This window comes from Platichthys flesus, chromosome 9 (assembly GCF_949316205.1).
Source record: "Platichthys flesus chromosome 9, fPlaFle2.1, whole genome shotgun sequence".
Taxonomy (NCBI): Eukaryota; Metazoa; Chordata; class Actinopteri; order Pleuronectiformes; family Pleuronectidae; genus Platichthys; species Platichthys flesus.
The window spans coordinates 14432083-14447970 of record NC_084953.1 but is presented as its reverse complement, the minus strand read 5'-3'; the positions used below and the strand labels follow the sequence as shown (position 1 = coordinate 14447970).

General features: G+C 41.8%; 4 protein-coding genes across 4 annotated transcripts; 3 read left to right on the top strand and 1 right to left on the bottom strand.

Moving 5' to 3' along the window:
• The first annotated feature begins 977 nt into the window (after positions 1 to 977).
• fh (fumarate hydratase) lies at positions 978 to 3169 on the top strand. The gene has a single exon (XM_062395307.1). The coding sequence runs from the start codon at positions 1013 to 1015 to the stop codon at positions 2510 to 2512; it is 1500 nt and encodes a 499-aa protein (XP_062251291.1). The 5' UTR covers positions 978 to 1012; the 3' UTR covers positions 2513 to 3169.
• Positions 3170 to 3330: 161 nt separating this feature from the next.
• Positions 3331 to 5941, bottom strand: fam32a (family with sequence similarity 32 member A). The gene is made up of 4 exons (XM_062395309.1): positions 5792 to 5941; positions 4060 to 4201; positions 3762 to 3815; positions 3331 to 3530 (listed from the first exon to the last, which is right to left on the bottom strand). The coding sequence occupies exons 1-4, from the start codon at positions 5863 to 5865 to the stop codon at positions 3462 to 3464; spliced, it is 339 nt and encodes a 112-aa protein (XP_062251293.1). The 5' UTR covers positions 5866 to 5941; the 3' UTR covers positions 3331 to 3461.
• A 77-nt stretch (positions 5942 to 6018) lies between these two features.
• On the top strand, positions 6019 to 8351 carry mrpl54 (mitochondrial ribosomal protein L54). The gene is made up of 3 exons (XM_062395308.1): positions 6019 to 6238; positions 7043 to 7199; positions 7451 to 8351. The coding sequence occupies exons 1-3, from the start codon at positions 6112 to 6114 to the stop codon at positions 7581 to 7583; spliced, it is 417 nt and encodes a 138-aa protein (XP_062251292.1). The 5' UTR covers positions 6019 to 6111; the 3' UTR covers positions 7584 to 8351.
• A 452-nt stretch (positions 8352 to 8803) lies between these two features.
• On the top strand, positions 8804 to 15862 carry malt2 (MALT paracaspase 2). Its single transcript, XM_062395304.1, has 16 exons — positions 8804 to 9345; positions 9647 to 9813; positions 10131 to 10264; positions 10433 to 10589; positions 10691 to 10878; positions 11139 to 11235; positions 11336 to 11386; positions 11669 to 11761; positions 11881 to 12084; positions 12225 to 12402; positions 12588 to 12662; positions 12789 to 12916; positions 13648 to 13797; positions 13927 to 14084; positions 14252 to 14389; positions 14669 to 15862. The coding sequence occupies exons 1-16, from the start codon at positions 9209 to 9211 to the stop codon at positions 15029 to 15031; spliced, it is 2418 nt and encodes an 805-aa protein (XP_062251288.1). The 5' UTR covers positions 8804 to 9208; the 3' UTR covers positions 15032 to 15862.
• Positions 15863 to 15888: the final 26 nt, after the last annotated feature.

Sequence of the window (15888 nt, the reverse complement as noted above, 5' to 3'; positions counted from 1 at the left end):
TATATATTTTTTTGTTTTATCTCTTTAAATATCTATATGATCGTATCTTGTTATAATATAGAATATTTTTCTTTGTTTACTTAATTTATGACATGTAGAACATTGTTTCCTCATTTCCTGGCTTTGCTCTGTGTATGGACAGATATTGTTTTAATGCTTTTATTCTGTAAAGTTCTTTGTAAAGCTCTGTATGTTTTAAAAGTGCCACACAAATTAAGTCTGACTTAATGATTGGTTGGATAGTATTATACTGCCGCATTCAGTTAGAAGTGTATTAGGTAAACTAAACTAATAACAAATTTAGACTATTACATCGTCTCTTTATTAAAGCTTTTTAAAGGTTAAAGGTCACCATGAAGGGTGTGTTTATTGTACAGATGGTTGTTTATTATTCAGTCCACCGTCATTGTAGGTGATAGGGTAGTTCCCTCAATGATGCTTTTTGATTTTGAGGGCCCTTGTAAGGCTTGAAGTGAAGTTAACACTTACATTCATAATCATTTAATTCAAAGTTTATGAATGTAAAACTTGGCTTTAACAATGAAAACATGACATGTCTTTTCTGAAAATTAGTAAATCCACCACATGTTAAACATCAATCCAAGTCTCATACACATTCACACATTGATAAATACACACATCAGCGTTATTATTAGGTTTATGAGTAAATATCAGAAAATCAGTATGTCAGAAATGTCACATCTGTATTTTTTTTAACGTTTATTTGTAGGGTAAATAACTAGTTAGGTAAGGTAATCGACTTGTACTTTAGTAAGACGATTGAATCCTGTTTTCGTTGCGGATATGAAGTCATGCCATATTGTGTGAAGCTTCACGGATCCGGATGAAGCAGCTGAGTCTTCTCCACGCGATACGCCAACCCGAGCGGAAGTTCCGCCTCTGCAACTCTCCAATTGGCTGATGCAAGATCAGTTTCCTCCTCGTCCAATGACAGGGGACAATGTGTTCGGCTGCGTTGACCTCCTCCTGCATTCACCTCTAATGAGAAGCCATGTTTCGGTCTTTGAGAAGCGTCCAGCAGTTTAACTGCAAGCTCCAGGCTTTACAAAGACTCAACGTCCACTCCAGACGGTTCCTCTGCACCTCCAGGATGAGCTGCTCACAGTTCAGGGTGGAGCAGGATACGTTCGGTGAGCTGAAGGTCCCAGCTGACAAGTACTACGGCGCCCAGACTGTCAGATCCACCATGAACTTTAAGATCGGGGGGCCGAGTGAGAGAATGCCCCTCCAAGTGATCAAGGCCTTTGGGGTCCTGAAGAAAGCTGCTGCTGAGGTGAACAAGGACTACGGCCTCAACCCACAGGTGGCAGATGCGATCTGCCAGGCTGCAGACGAGGTGGCAGCGGGTAAGCTGGATGATCATTTCCCTCTGGTGGTGTGGCAGACTGGATCTGGAACCCAGACCAACATGAACGTCAACGAGGTGATCAGCAACAGGGCTATTGAGATCATGGGAGGCAAGCTGGGCTCCAAGGATCCCGTCCACCCCAACGACCACGTCAACAAGAGCCAGAGCTCCAACGACACCTTCCCCACCGCCATGCACATCGCTGCGGCCACAGAGGTCCACCATGTCCTGCTGCCCGGCCTGCAGGCTCTCCATGATGCTCTGGCTGCCAAATCTGAAGAGTTCAAAGATATCATCAAGATAGGGCGCACACACACTCAGGATGCTGTGCCACTCTCACTGGGACAAGAGTTCAGTGGTTATGTCCAACAGGTCAAGTACAGCATAGCGAGAGTCAAGTCCGCCATGCCCCGGGTGTATGAGCTGGCAGCAGGTGGCACAGCAGTAGGAACAGGACTCAACACCCGAATTGGCTTTGCTGAGAAAGTGGCCTCCACCGTTGCTTCTCTCACAGGCCTGCCTTTTGTGACGGCTCCCAACAAGTTCGAAGCCCTGGCGGCCCATGATGCCCTGGTGGAGCTGAGTGGAGCCCTGAACACTGTGGCTGTCAGCATGATGAAGATTGCCAACGACATCCGCTTCTTGGGGTCAGGGCCCCGCTCCGGCCTCGGGGAGCTCATCTTACCAGAGAACGAGCCTGGAAGCAGCATCATGCCGGGCAAGGTGAACCCCACCCAGTGCGAGGCCATGACCATGGTCGCGGCCCAGATTATGGGGAACCACGTGGCGGTCACCATCGGAGGCAGCAATGGACACTTTGAGCTCAATGTCTTCAAACCCATGATCATCAAGAACGTGCTGAACTCTGCACAGCTACTGGGCGACGCGTCCGTCTCCTTCACCAACAACTGCGTGGTGGGGATCCAGGCCAACACCGAGAGGATCAACAAGCTCATGAATGAGTCCCTCATGTTGGTCACAGCACTCAACCCACATATCGGCTACGACAAAGCAGCCGCCATCGCCAAGACGGCTCACAAGAAGGGCACCACGCTTAAGGCCATGGCCATTGAGCTGGGATACCTGACCGAGGAGCAGTTCGACCAGTGGGTGAAGCCCAGTGACATGCTGGGGCCAAAGTAAACTTTAGAGAAACTCACAGGACACTACTCGACACACTTAATACCCTATCAACTGGGAGAAGTGTTTCTGTCCAATCGAAAGAGCTGTCTGCACAAAACCTGAACATCTCGTACTTAATATAAACTGAGAATCATCTGCTGTTGTTTGATGCAGCTTCTTACAGGTGTTAATTCAGCTCACTGTCATTGAATGTGGTTGAACTCAAACATGTTCTTGCATCCTTAATAGATCTGAGCCACTGAGTTTTATTCAATTGGCCAAAAATTTGCAACATATGATGCAAAGACAGACAAAATGTTATCAATTAGTACTCTAGTTATTTATGATTGATTTGTCACACATTAAGCTGCATGTCTTAAATTGAATTGTCGGTCAGCAGTGCATAACTTTTGCATACACCCGTCTCTTCACACCGTCTCTACAACTGTTTCTGTAGTAAAATGCAAATATACTATTTGGTTCTGGTATTAATAGTCTCACTCTGTGCCTCTCGTTTTAGTTTGTACACGCACTTCAGTTCCCATATTGACTCTGTGCCATCCCAAATAATTAAACATGGACTTCTGTACCTCGTGTGTTCTGGTTTACAGTTCCTGTATCGATTGTGCAATGTGTCAGTTCAAATGAAAACCTATATAAAAAAAAATATTTTCTGACTTTGAGATTTTTCTTGCATTGCCCACACACACACACACAATGAAACATTAGCCAATATGTTTGGTCATCGAGTATATTCAGTATGTAAGCTAAGGAAAAACTTGACAAAATGTTATTTACTCAAATCCTATATTGTATACACCAGGGACAGCAACAAAACACACAATAAAAATCGAATTTTATTGTATATAGATAAAATAAGTAAATAACAAACATTTCCAAAAGATGGTTGTGACATTTTTCTACAAGTTGAAAAACAAAAAACAAAATGGAGAGGACATTTCTTCCTCTTCTACTTGGTCCAGCTGACCTTGGGAATATCGTAATGCTCTGTCAAGGCGTCCAGATTGCGATTGAAATCCTGCAGACAAATGAAAAACAGAAGATTAATTCAGTTTTGCTACATTTACTTATGTGGTCATATATATAAGAGCGTTTTGTGTGCCTCTTGAAACATAAAGATACAAACCTAAATATTTAATATCTATAAAAACAGCTGTATGTTGATTGCCCAAATTAATTCACTTGTAGTATTGAGCTGTTTTGCAAGACAGACAGAATAAAGCTCTGCAATATCTGATGTTTGACTTACCTCCACTCTGTGTTTATGAGTCTTGGACGCCTTGTTCAAAATCCTTTCCATTTTCTGTAAGGAAAGAGAGAGAGAGAGACAGAGACCGAATGAATGAATGATTTAGAAAATGCACAGAACTTTCAGTTTATCTGTAGCTGTACTGGATTTGTCATCATTTGTGACTGTCCATAGCAACAGGCAGGATCATCTTGTCACAATAAATCACACATGACAAGTGTCAGAGTGTTATTAAATTACTTATATTGCTATTTGCCTAATACAACTATGCCTCTAATGCGAGAAAACAAAAACTCACCCTCTTCTCCTGCATCTTGTCAAAGGCAATTTGTGCCGGTGTCCGTTTGTCAACAGGAGCTTTGTCGGTTTTCCCCTCCTCCTCGTAACTGTTCACAGCCTGCTCGAGGCGAAGTTTAGCCTCTTTATCCTTCTTCTTCTTCCTAAATGAAGATATGAAAGAAGACATGAAATGACAGTTGATACATGGCTTGAGATAGACAATGAAACACGGCCACACACTGCCTGTGTGGAGGCTACTAACTATAGGGGGTTATTTAGGTTCAGTTCATCTGTTAATATTATTTATAAAAGCCGTCAAACGGTGGGACAGGTCAGCAGCCGACAGCAGTTTTCGTCTTTTAGGTCTGTACATATATTCATATATTTTATCTTGATTTGATCATTATATATCTACTGTTATATATTATAAGTTTTATTGTGGCACCCTTTTTTAATACACTTAACATCTGCTGTTCCATAATTAACAGGCTATCTTAATCTAAGGAACAACTTTGTTATCGTTTCAAATATTTATCTTTAAATTTGTATTTATATTTTGTTTCAGTACGCAGGCTCTTTCACTTTTGTTACCTTCTCCTACGCCCTCAGATTTGTATTTCTTATCTTATACCTAAATATCTTAATCAGCCCACATTTATTTCCAGTGAGTTTTAGTTCAGATGGCCACACAATAAATTCACTGCAGATCTTGTGTATTTATTCTTGGCTTTTCATTATTTGTATGCTCTTGTGTTAGTGTGTTAGTGTAGTTACTTTCAAACAGGGTGGCAGCTGTGGCAACTGTAACAGCTGCCTCAAAATCACAGCAACTGGTTTTACAAGTCAGTGTCAGTTTCAGCTGCCACCTGAAGTGCCTCTAAGAGCTGCTGCAGCCAAGATTTGAGCTTGCTGTCTCACCATCTTCGAGTAGCCATTGTACCGCTTCTGCTTGACGTTTATATTGGTTTGTCTTGCTGCATGGAGCCCTAGCGGCTCCAGCTGAAGCACACCTGTCTACATGCTGTACCTTAATGGATATTTATTTTGCTATTTTTATTTATGAGTATTTATGCAGTTATTTCACTTTCTGACAATCATGTAGGACAGAAAACCAGAGCCATAGTTTACCAGGGTTGAATTAAATAATATATTTAAGGTACTTTGTTCCTTGTTTCTACGGTACCGAAAGCAGACAGACCTGTGACTTTGTGTATCATTACACCCCTAGTATTAATTGGCCTTAATCTAAGAATGTCCTACGGTTAACTGTTCATGTTAATAACAGCTTTTATTTAATGCGTATATATCGCTGATCACAACTGATGCCTCATGCCCCTGCTATGTTTATGTATGAAAGAAGGCTGCACTGGTCAAAGTTGAATTGCCTCACCACAAGCCAAATAAACATCAGCTTCTCGCGATGAGCCATGTTTGTTTACGTTTGACGTCGTGCTACCGCCTTGCCTTGGAACGACTGAAAGTCGGAACTCGGGAAAAAATACTTCGTTACAATATCGTCATTGCATATATGGATTTAGTGGGAATGTGAATTACCACCAAAATCATTTACAAATATTCAAAAAATGCCATTAAATACACTATCCACAATACTATCGGTTAGCAAACAAGCTAACGTTAGCTTAGTCTACACCAGGGGGGTTTAATCAGTCACGAGTGGGTGTTGAAGTAGTGTTGCCAGTTTAAACGTTCCCTCTTTCTCTAACACAAGTCACCAGATGACTCAAACTCACTTTTTCCCGGCTGAAATGTTAGCTTTGCCTTTAAACTTCAGGGCACTCTTCTGGGTCGCTGCGTATTCCGCCATCTTCCAGAAGCTGTGGTTCCGCTTCCTGCTTTGGGTTCAAATGTATTAATCTCTCTGCATCGCCCCCTGGCGGCTCCAGCTGCAGCACCTGTCTGATACAGCCATGCTGTAGTGCATCATCCCGTCCAGAGAGGGGCGGTAGTTGTTTCCTCTGACACAGACGATCTAGAAAACGGAAGTCGAGAGCATCTATGAAAGTCAAACTGTAGCACGGTGAGCCGGGATGTTCATTGGGGTGAATTAAAAATGTCAGGTTACATTTTATTTAGAATAGTAGCCTTAACGAAATGCGCCACATCCAACGCTTCAGCGGCCGTGTGCAGGTCCAACACGTGGAGCAGAGTAGAGACACGAGGATATGCGAAGAAAGTTGGTGAGTAAAGAGGACATCTCTGTTCAGTCTATTCAATGTTCACCTACTGAACATCTCCATGCTCCTCTGTACCAGGTTTAAATAGCATCTGCTGAAGAAATGTATGTGTGAAAACTTAGCTGACTGATTTTCACACCACAGTGTTCCATTTGAGATATAAGTACAATGATAATGATAATAAATGGCGTCTAATAGCTGTTTTGATTTATGTCTGTGGCGCTTCTCAGTAACCAAGTCATGTTATGTTACAAGTGCTAAAAACCGGTCAGCTGGACTTAGTTGAGTTTCTTGAAGTTTCTGCTGCATATACTGCATTGCTCTGCTAATGCATTATGTGTTATTTGTCTTTGGGATGGACCAGTTTCTGCCTCAGTGTCTTGGCAGGCTTGGGATGTACTGGGATGGGGTGTTTTTCAGATACTCCAGCTACATCAGGGATCCCAACGTTGATCCTTCTTCTCCTACCTCTCTCTTCTGTTTCTCCTTAATGTGGTTTTGGAAAAGGCCCAGTTGGGATAACGTCATGTTTTTCAAGAAACTCAACCAAGTCCATTTCACCTGTTTTAAGCAATTGGATATGGTGTTGTGATTTAGCAATAATACCCCAATAATAATAATAGTAATAATCACGGTAATACACCTGTCTGAATCGCCTGGCTGTGCCTATATATGCCTTTAAATCAATGTTTTAGATACCAAAGCACTGGTAGCATGTTTGGAGTCAACCTTTGTAGATTATCCTTAAACTTATTGAAGTGTGAATATGAACAACATGACACTTGACTCTTTTCGTCTGTCTTCCAGCGGCCAAAGGAAAAGGTAAAGGCATGGCGAAGGAAGAGCTGAAAGGTCCAGAGGTGTGTAAGGACACCGCCAGACTGACTTCTCATGCAGTCGGGGCCAATATCTTTAAACAGGGAGATGATCCCATACTGAAGACCCATGAGGAATATCCAGAGTGGTGAGAGCACATATACATACATTTCAGCAACACTTTTCACTACTTGTACTTGATTAGAATTATACAATTTCTCTCATTTCATTTTTATTTCGAAGGCTCACCTGTTATTCAAGCTATAACAGTATTACAACCACCCTGGTTGGCTCATATAATCTATCATGCTTTATACAAAAGCTCTAGCTATTCTGGTTAAGGGAGGCTTTTCATAAATTTTCACATCTGATTTCCCCCTCTTTTAATCATTTCTCCAGGTTGTACCAGTTGAACCTGGGAGAGCCCAAAAAGCTGCACGAGCTGGAGTCGGACAACTGGGAATACTGGAAGCGTCTGAGGAAGGAAAACATTTGGCGATTCAACAGACTCCATAAGGGGAAGAAGTTTTGAGCCTTCATTTGATTGTGGACAGTGGACAGATCTGTACAGTGATGTGCTTCAGAATATTATGAACTGAATTATGACAACTTTTTACATGTTCAGATCACATCTTAAGTTTCTGAGAGAATTATCATGACACCAACTCTTCACCACTTGCAATTCATCTTGTAGGTTAGCTGAAATCACCCAGCATACTCAGTCTTTTAACTGCATTGGCTCCTCTGGGAACATTGTTTGAAAGATGAAAGCTTGAAAGTGTTTGTGGCTGACTTCAGGAAGTGTATGACGGGTCATGTTGAATACAGTGAGGAATCTCACTGATATGCAGTGCGTATAATGCTGTGTAATCCAACACGATACCCCAATCTCATCAACAACTGAATAACAGAAGCTTAACAAATTATGGATGATTCATTTTGACCTCAGACTCAATCTCACCAAAACCTCCACTTAGTAGCGTCTGTGACACAATTTAAATCACCAGAGCAGCTACATAATGGACTTTGTTGTGCGATCTCAAAAATGTAGTGTTTACTGTATTTGATGCAGGTTGATCAAATGGGATTTGATTCTGTCTGTAATGGTAATGGTCTGATGATATTTCCACAAAACAATTTCTCCTTTTTCTACCACTTTTTTTTGCAGACTTATCATAAATAAATACAATCCAACAAACAATGTCTTAAATTCTTACAAAATCCTCTCGAATAAACCTGCTTCCACTGTATGAAAGGTTTAAAATCGAATTAATGGTTAATAAACCATTTATAAAGAGCAGCCTATGACTAAATAGATTTCTTTCTCCGAGGGTTGTCATTATTGGAAAATAGCTTATCATTATTTCTTGTGTTTTACATAGAAACTACATAAATCTAAATCATTGCAATATTACTCAAAACCAAAAATATCTTGAATCAAAATGCATTATATACACATACAATATGTTTACACCGAAAATAACTTATTTTGATCTTATGGACAGGTTCTGAAGCATCGCTGAGTCAGTCAGTGGTATTCCTCCCTTATAATCTACACCAGATAGTTTATAAGTGATTTAGCTTTGTTCTGAATTATTGTTTAAATCGTTTAGTGAAAGGATGAATTCAAGCAATAAACGGTGTTGCTATGACAACCCCTTCATGCAAATGACGGAGTTATTGATGACAAATAAGAGGAACCGAGAGAAGAGAAGTGGATAATGTGGGGAACAATAGTGTGTCACCGTGTGTAATATAAAGCAGACATCTCTTTTTCTCAGCACTCACCGGATCCTCTGCTCAACTGGACTGGTGAGTCCAAACTTTTCTCTTTCACCTGGATGAACATTTTAATGCCGGAAGTGGAGGTGAGCTGCGCTGTTCTTACTTGTACCGAAGACAACTTGTAGTTTCACTTTCGTGTGTGTGCGCCTCACACGAACATATAGCGGACCGAGGGGGGAAACCCGAGAAGATGAACCCCTGTTACTGAACCAGCCGCGTGGGCGACCGAGGGGGGACTCACCCGACAATAAGCCCACTGCACCCGGAGGAGAATCCCCCCCTGGACCGAGGCAAGGCTCCGCGCCGAGAGTTTCAGCGTTAAATGTCCCCCGTGCTTTTCTGCTGCGTTTGTTAGTGCTGATATAGAAGAAGATGGAAGAGACGAACATGGTGGTCGGGAACATGAGTGAAGAAGTCCTGAACAGACTGTCAAAGATGTTGGACAACTCCACCTGCGGATGGAGGCAGCTGGCCAGAGCTGTGTCCGAGGAGCCGCGGTTCTGCTGCAGGTGAGACCCTCGAAGGCATCGGAGGAAGCAGAGCTCCACACATGGTCCCACAGTTAATACACCTTTATATTAGTAATAACAATGATACACCTTATTTATATATAAGGGGCTTTACAAGTTAAAAGTTACAAATTGATGGCAAACAATTAGAAACCATTCAAAAAGCAATGTGGAGTTCAAACAGTATAGGCTACTGTATTTCTGTATCCGAGCTCTAATTTATAGAGATCGGATACAGAACTTGGGGGTCCACAAGAGTGCCACCACCTTGTTAAAACTGTGACCTCTGACCCCTCTGCAGTGAGAGTCAGCTGACCTGCTGCTCGCTCCAGGCGCTGAGCCCTGCAGGCAGCCCGGCTCGCACCCTCTTGGCTCAGCTGGCCGATCGCTCCTGCACCCTGGACTTCTTGCTCCACTGCCTGAGGAAGGTGGACCACCAGGAAGCTGTGCAGTACCTCGGCAGCACAGGTAGTCAAGAAGGAGATGTGGTTCCACACATATGCAAATGTATAAAAATCAACTCCAACTAAAAAACATCCAGGGACCGGGTATAATTTCTGTTATAACTACAGGGTAGAAGACCTTTAGCTCTTGATATATTGAGTCATAAACACCATACACAGTGATCTGCAGAGGTGGAAATCAGGAAGGTACATTTTTTAGCCCCTGACAACTTCTCATCTGGGAGAGTCTGACTTGTCATGGCTGTGAAATCTGAAAGGTTTAACTGTGGTGTCTGTTACATTTACATGTGTGTGTGCGTGTGTGTGTGTGCGTGAGTGTAGCAGTGGCAGAGATGTTTCAGATCACAGTGCAGCCACAGTGTCAGCAGGCCACAGTGGGGGGCAGGGTGGTGTTGACCTGCAGAGCTGCTGGTCCTCCTGGGCTCAGCTACCAGTGGTTCAGGGGCAAAGAAGAGGTTGGTCCAACATAGATCCTGATAAGTTCTGTATTTATGTAACTTTTTGGAAAAAATCTGTCACCTTTACATCCCGTTGATGTAATTTTAGTGAGACAAATAAATTGCTCTGTAGATGGATATTATCAATTGTCAGGAAATAGCTCACTGATAATTTTGTTGTTGTAGGTTTTGGATAAATCCGGGTGCACACCAGAGTTGATTCTGTGTCCTTTAGCCCCGGGCCACCAGGGTCACTATATCTGCAGAGTCAACCACAGAGAAAAGTGCATCTTCTCCCAGTGGGCTCGAGTTCGCTTGGTGTCCTCTGCAGGTTCCAGTCCAGGTACCCCACTTCCTCCGATCCTTCTATTCTCCTTTTTTCCCTTGTTTCATTCCATCTCATGATGTGCGATGTATCGTTCTGGTGAATCTCATCGTCTGCAGACTGTGGCAGCAGTCTGTTTCAGGGCTCAGTGAGTGGGCTGCGCATCATCCACCAGCCTGAGGCCCAAACGGTGTCTGAAGGTGACTCTCTGCTCCTGGTGTGCAAAGCAGAGGCCAGCCCGCCCGCCCAGTACGAGTGGTACCACAACAGGGCTCGGATGCAAGAACACAAGACAAGTTCATTTAAAGTAAGTATGTCCACAGAGTCTGCTGTGCACTGCATATAACAGTCATTATGTCAGATTGAAACCTGTTAGGATGAAAACATTGAATTAAAAGGAGTAAAGCTTTACAACCTTTGGATTTTAATCTGTATTCTAGAGACTACTTGTGAAAGTTGAATGAGTGTAAACATGACAACTATTTTTTTATATATTTTTAAATGAAGATTGACATTTCTGTAGAAGTACACTGTGTTACATTTGATGTCGTGTATCATTTCCTGCAGATCCCGTGTGTGACCACAGCACACAGAGGAGAGTACAGATGTAAAGTGTTCAACTTTTATCATGAGATGTGGAGCGACACAGCAGGAGTCACAATTGGTGAGACAAAGAGACATTTTTCATATTCAGAGTGTAAATTTATAGACGAGAAAAAAGGTATTCACACATGACCATAATACCTTTTGCATTTCTTTTGCAGGCCCCAGTTCCATTACCGATGCATCCTGGGTAGAAAGCGATCGTGGACTAGGTGTGTATTTTTTTTCCACCTGAATATTTCACAGTGAATAAAGGAACTTGGGTCAAAGTTTAGTTCCTCTGTCATTCTCTGGAATGTTTAATCACTTTAATTCCTGTTTCTTTGTAAGCACATCAGTGAAATGTAAAACAGTATCATGTGGCTTTACATCGTGTGAGTCAAAGCAGTTGGTAGTGGGTTCAGAGTCCAAATTCAAGTCCAAACATTCTTATATAATATCAAACAATATGGGACTTTTTAATCCAAATATATTTTCCATATCACTGTTGCCAGACTCAAAGGAAATCAACAGGTCAACCTCTGGACCGGGAATACATCACCTCCAACCAATGGCCAGTCACCCGCCGCCATCCAAACATTTCCATGGTGAATTTGGTCCAAACAAATGCTGTCATCTTTTGTAGATCACTAATAATAGTTACAGTGTGTTAATTATTTAGAAGGTTAGTGGCTCTTCATTGATGTCCTGTCTCCCCCCTCAACAGCAACAGACAAAGTCGCTCTGCTGATCGGCAACATGAACTACCGCCACCACACTCAGCTGTGTGCTCCCATTGCTGACGTGCACGAGTTGACCAACCTCCTCAGACTAATGGACTTCAAGGTGGTTTCACTGCTTGACCTCAACTGGCAGGAGATGCACAGCGCTGTGACGGAGTTCCTCTTGCTGCTTGACAAGGGAGTCTATGGTCTGTCTCTCGTCCACCAGGATTATATGTTTGAAACAGGCTTTGTGTCACTATCTTACAAATATTATCTGACAACTTGACTCTCTTTGACATTGACACTCATCCATGTTTACAACGCTTCTTTGTCCTCCTTAACCCAGGCTTACTCTACTTTGCTGGTCATGGTTATGAGAATTACGGCAACAGCTTCATGATTCCCATCGATGCTCCGGCCTCCAACACGTCAGAGCACTGCTTGTGTGTGCAGAACATCCTCACCAGGATGCAGGAGAAAGAGACTGGGCTCAACGTGTTCCTGCTGGACATGTGTCGCAGAAGGTGCCAATATTCATTTCAAGGATTGTATTGTATTGTTTTTTTTTTATTTTACATAATTTCAGATTTCAGATTTCAGGTTCAGATTCAGATTCAGATTCAGATTCAGATTTCATTTTCAGATTATCTTTCAGATTTCATTTCATCTACCTGTGCTTCTTTATGCTTAAAATGTTATTTCCTTTCAGAAACCCACATGATGATGTCATTGTACAACCTGGACCTCTGAAGGTCACAGCAAATATAGTTTTTGGTTACGCCACGTAAGTTGCTGATCCCCTCCCCCTGTTTGAGGCCAGTGTTTATTTAATACTAGATTTGAAACATGTGACACTCTACTCCTACTTTAACCAGTGACGTCCCACTCATGTACACTTGACTTTGTTTAGATGTGTAGATGCAGAGGCGTTTGAAGTGAAGAGGGAAGACGTGTCCAACGGCATCTTCATCAACTTCCTCAAGAAGCGAGTTTGTGAAGATGAGAAGGTCACAGTCATGCTGGACAGAGTCGCTGAAGGTATGTGGAGCTAAACAGACCCATCACAGATTTGCACCAACTGGCCAATCAGTTAGCTGTTTTCTATTTTAAGGTACGTTTCACATATGTGACATTGGTTTTGAACGGATTATTCAAAATCACGTGCAACTCAACTCCAGTATGGAAATGCATCTAATAAATGTCATCTTATAATATTTTGTGCTATATTTAACAGCGGGGTGAGCCGTCTGTGCATTCAAACCCCTCACATACATGTAATTCACCCTGAGTCTTTCACCGTGGTCTGATTTACCTTTTAACTTTCAGAGTTGTTGTGCATGTTCGGCTCACTGACCTGATTTCCTGAGCAGAGCCTTCATTACCATCATTAGAACAACCTGAGCGTTTCCTGCTATGACTGTCTAAATGTCTGCTGTAAACGAAAGCTTTTAGAATGTTCCAGTTGCAAAGCGTTTGTGCAGGTGGTTACCAAGCCGTAGCATAAAATAAGCAGAGGTCTAATAGCTCAGTGTTTCTTTTGGTGCATGAACGCAGTGAAAACCAGAGAGATGCTTGAAAAACTTGGAACTGTTTGCAGATCTGGACAAATATCACTCAGTCATGTTAAACCACACAATCCACACTCTTTTTTTTTATTATTTGGAAGGCTTCAACCCAGCACCTTGTTCCCCTAAAAAAGTGTTGAATTTGTCTTTAGCTGTTGAGATGAATCCATATACTGTGCATTAAAACCTCTTAACTCTTTTCAGACATGGGTCGCTGTGTGATTACACGAGGGAGGCAGGCTCTGGAGATGCGCAGCAATCTGTCTGAACGACGCTCCCTCACCGACCAGATACAAACGTCTGAATGCTCTGAATCCTTTTCAGCTCGCAACCTGCAGTGGGCCATCGCTCATGGTACAATTTACACAAAAGTTTACTAAAATTCTTAGATGTAGCAAGAGATATTGCCTTATCTGTTGTTTATTTTATTTCTTGTTGGCATGAAATAAAAAAAAAACCTAATTCAAATGCATATCTTCGTAGTCCTGCCACCGAGCAAGTACCTGCAGTTTGACTGTGGGGTGACTGTTCAGCTTGGGTTTGCTGCAGAGTTTTCCAACATCATGGTCATCTACTCTCGGATATTGGACCAGCCCAAAGACATTGTTTCCTGCTCTGCTCAGCTCACTGACTTCCCCTTGGTTTGTTGGTTGAAATAACTTATGTAGATATAACACAAAGGTTCTGGATCATCATCACACATCATGCATGGGACCTGGAATCATTCAGTGTTTCTCAATATAGTCTAAGCAGGAAATCAGTAGTTATTGCTGATCTTACTGATCTTTACAATGTGTTTGCTTGGCAGGATGTGGATGTCGATCTGAAGACGGCTAACCAGGAAACTCTCCTTGAAGCTGGTAGTTTATTATTGGTCAAGGACGACCTTCTTTCACCAGAGGTCCCCAGTCTTTACACCCGCATCAGCAGCCTTCAGAGACTGAAGGTCAGACACTGGTTGTTCTTTTCATAAATACTTTTCTTATTTCTGACCTAGGATAAATGAAATCTTCCTAGGCCCCTGGGAATCATTTTAAAACAATATAATGACTGCTTATCTTGAAAAAGAATTGATAAAGTCTAAGAGTCAAATTTAAGTATGATATTTTGTACCTACTTCTAGCAACACTTCTTTGTGTTTTTGTAGACGTCAGGTCCTCTCAACCCTTTTTATATTTCCTTGTCTAAAGCTAAAAACACACCCTTCTCTTTTATGTCTAAACAGAGGGAGCTCACGTTCACTGTCTGTCTTCATTACACCTATTGCAACATGGATGACGAAGTACAGGAAAGGCAGTCAGTAACAGTTGGCAAACCACTGGTCTCCAAACTCAACCTCCATGAACCGCGACCGCCACGTGCCTGCTCTACGTCCTCGTCCTTCAGCCTCGACTCCTTCAACATCGTTGAGGGCATTGAGGGAGCATCCTCTAATTCATGGACTTATTATGGCAGAGAATCTTCCACCACTGACTCTCTGACTTCATCCAGGAGTGCAAATATCCCAGAGGAGACTGACAGCCCTGAATTATGCAACAAACCCAAACCTCTTGTTGCTGTCGAAAGCTTGTCCCACAGCCTAAGTTAATGACACAAACTACCAATTAAGAGACAATTTCACTCGCAATAATAATTTTAGGCCTGATTTGACCATTACATCCTGAGAATAAAGAGTACACGTAAACAAAGAGAAAAGTCAAAAGTTTGGGAATATCTCAGGGAAACCTGACCCTGGACTCAGGTCATATCTTTACATTTAAAAAGAAAATAGATAGATGCATTATACCAGATCCAGTTTGGTATGTGTTTATAAGGGTGATGAAATAAAACACAGTTTTTTTTTATATTTTGAAACATTTATTAAACCTCTTCTACAAAGTAAAAGAAAACTGTTGGTTTGTTATCATCACTAACTACCCATGTCTATAGTTATAATCAACTTTATTTATGTAGAACTTTTCAAAACACAGATGAAAAGTGTTTCACAATAAGCTTGATGAGGTACTTATATATGCGCATGTAAAGATAAATGATAAAAAACAAACAACTCAGATAAAAATGTTTATTTTTCTTGCTGTTTAAAGTTTGTTTATCATGTATTTCCTTTTCAAAGCAAAGTGTGATGCTACTGATCGTACGCAATTGGAAGCTCACCCGTTCCCCAACAAACGACCGCTGGATTGAGTTCTCTATTATTTAAGTTCTCTATTATTTAAAACTCAAAAAAGTTAGATTTTCACTCTCAAGATCTTCCAAGGTATTCCAAGATACATTGAGCCCTTTTCTTGACTTGTTTAGAAAGATAGATAGATCTAAATAAATAAAGATATAAAGATAGATAGATGGATAGAGTTGGCTATATGTTATCTATGTTCAGATCCAGTTAATGATTAAAATAAACTACTCAGATAAAATTGTCTGTTGTTCTTGCTGTTATAAGTTGAT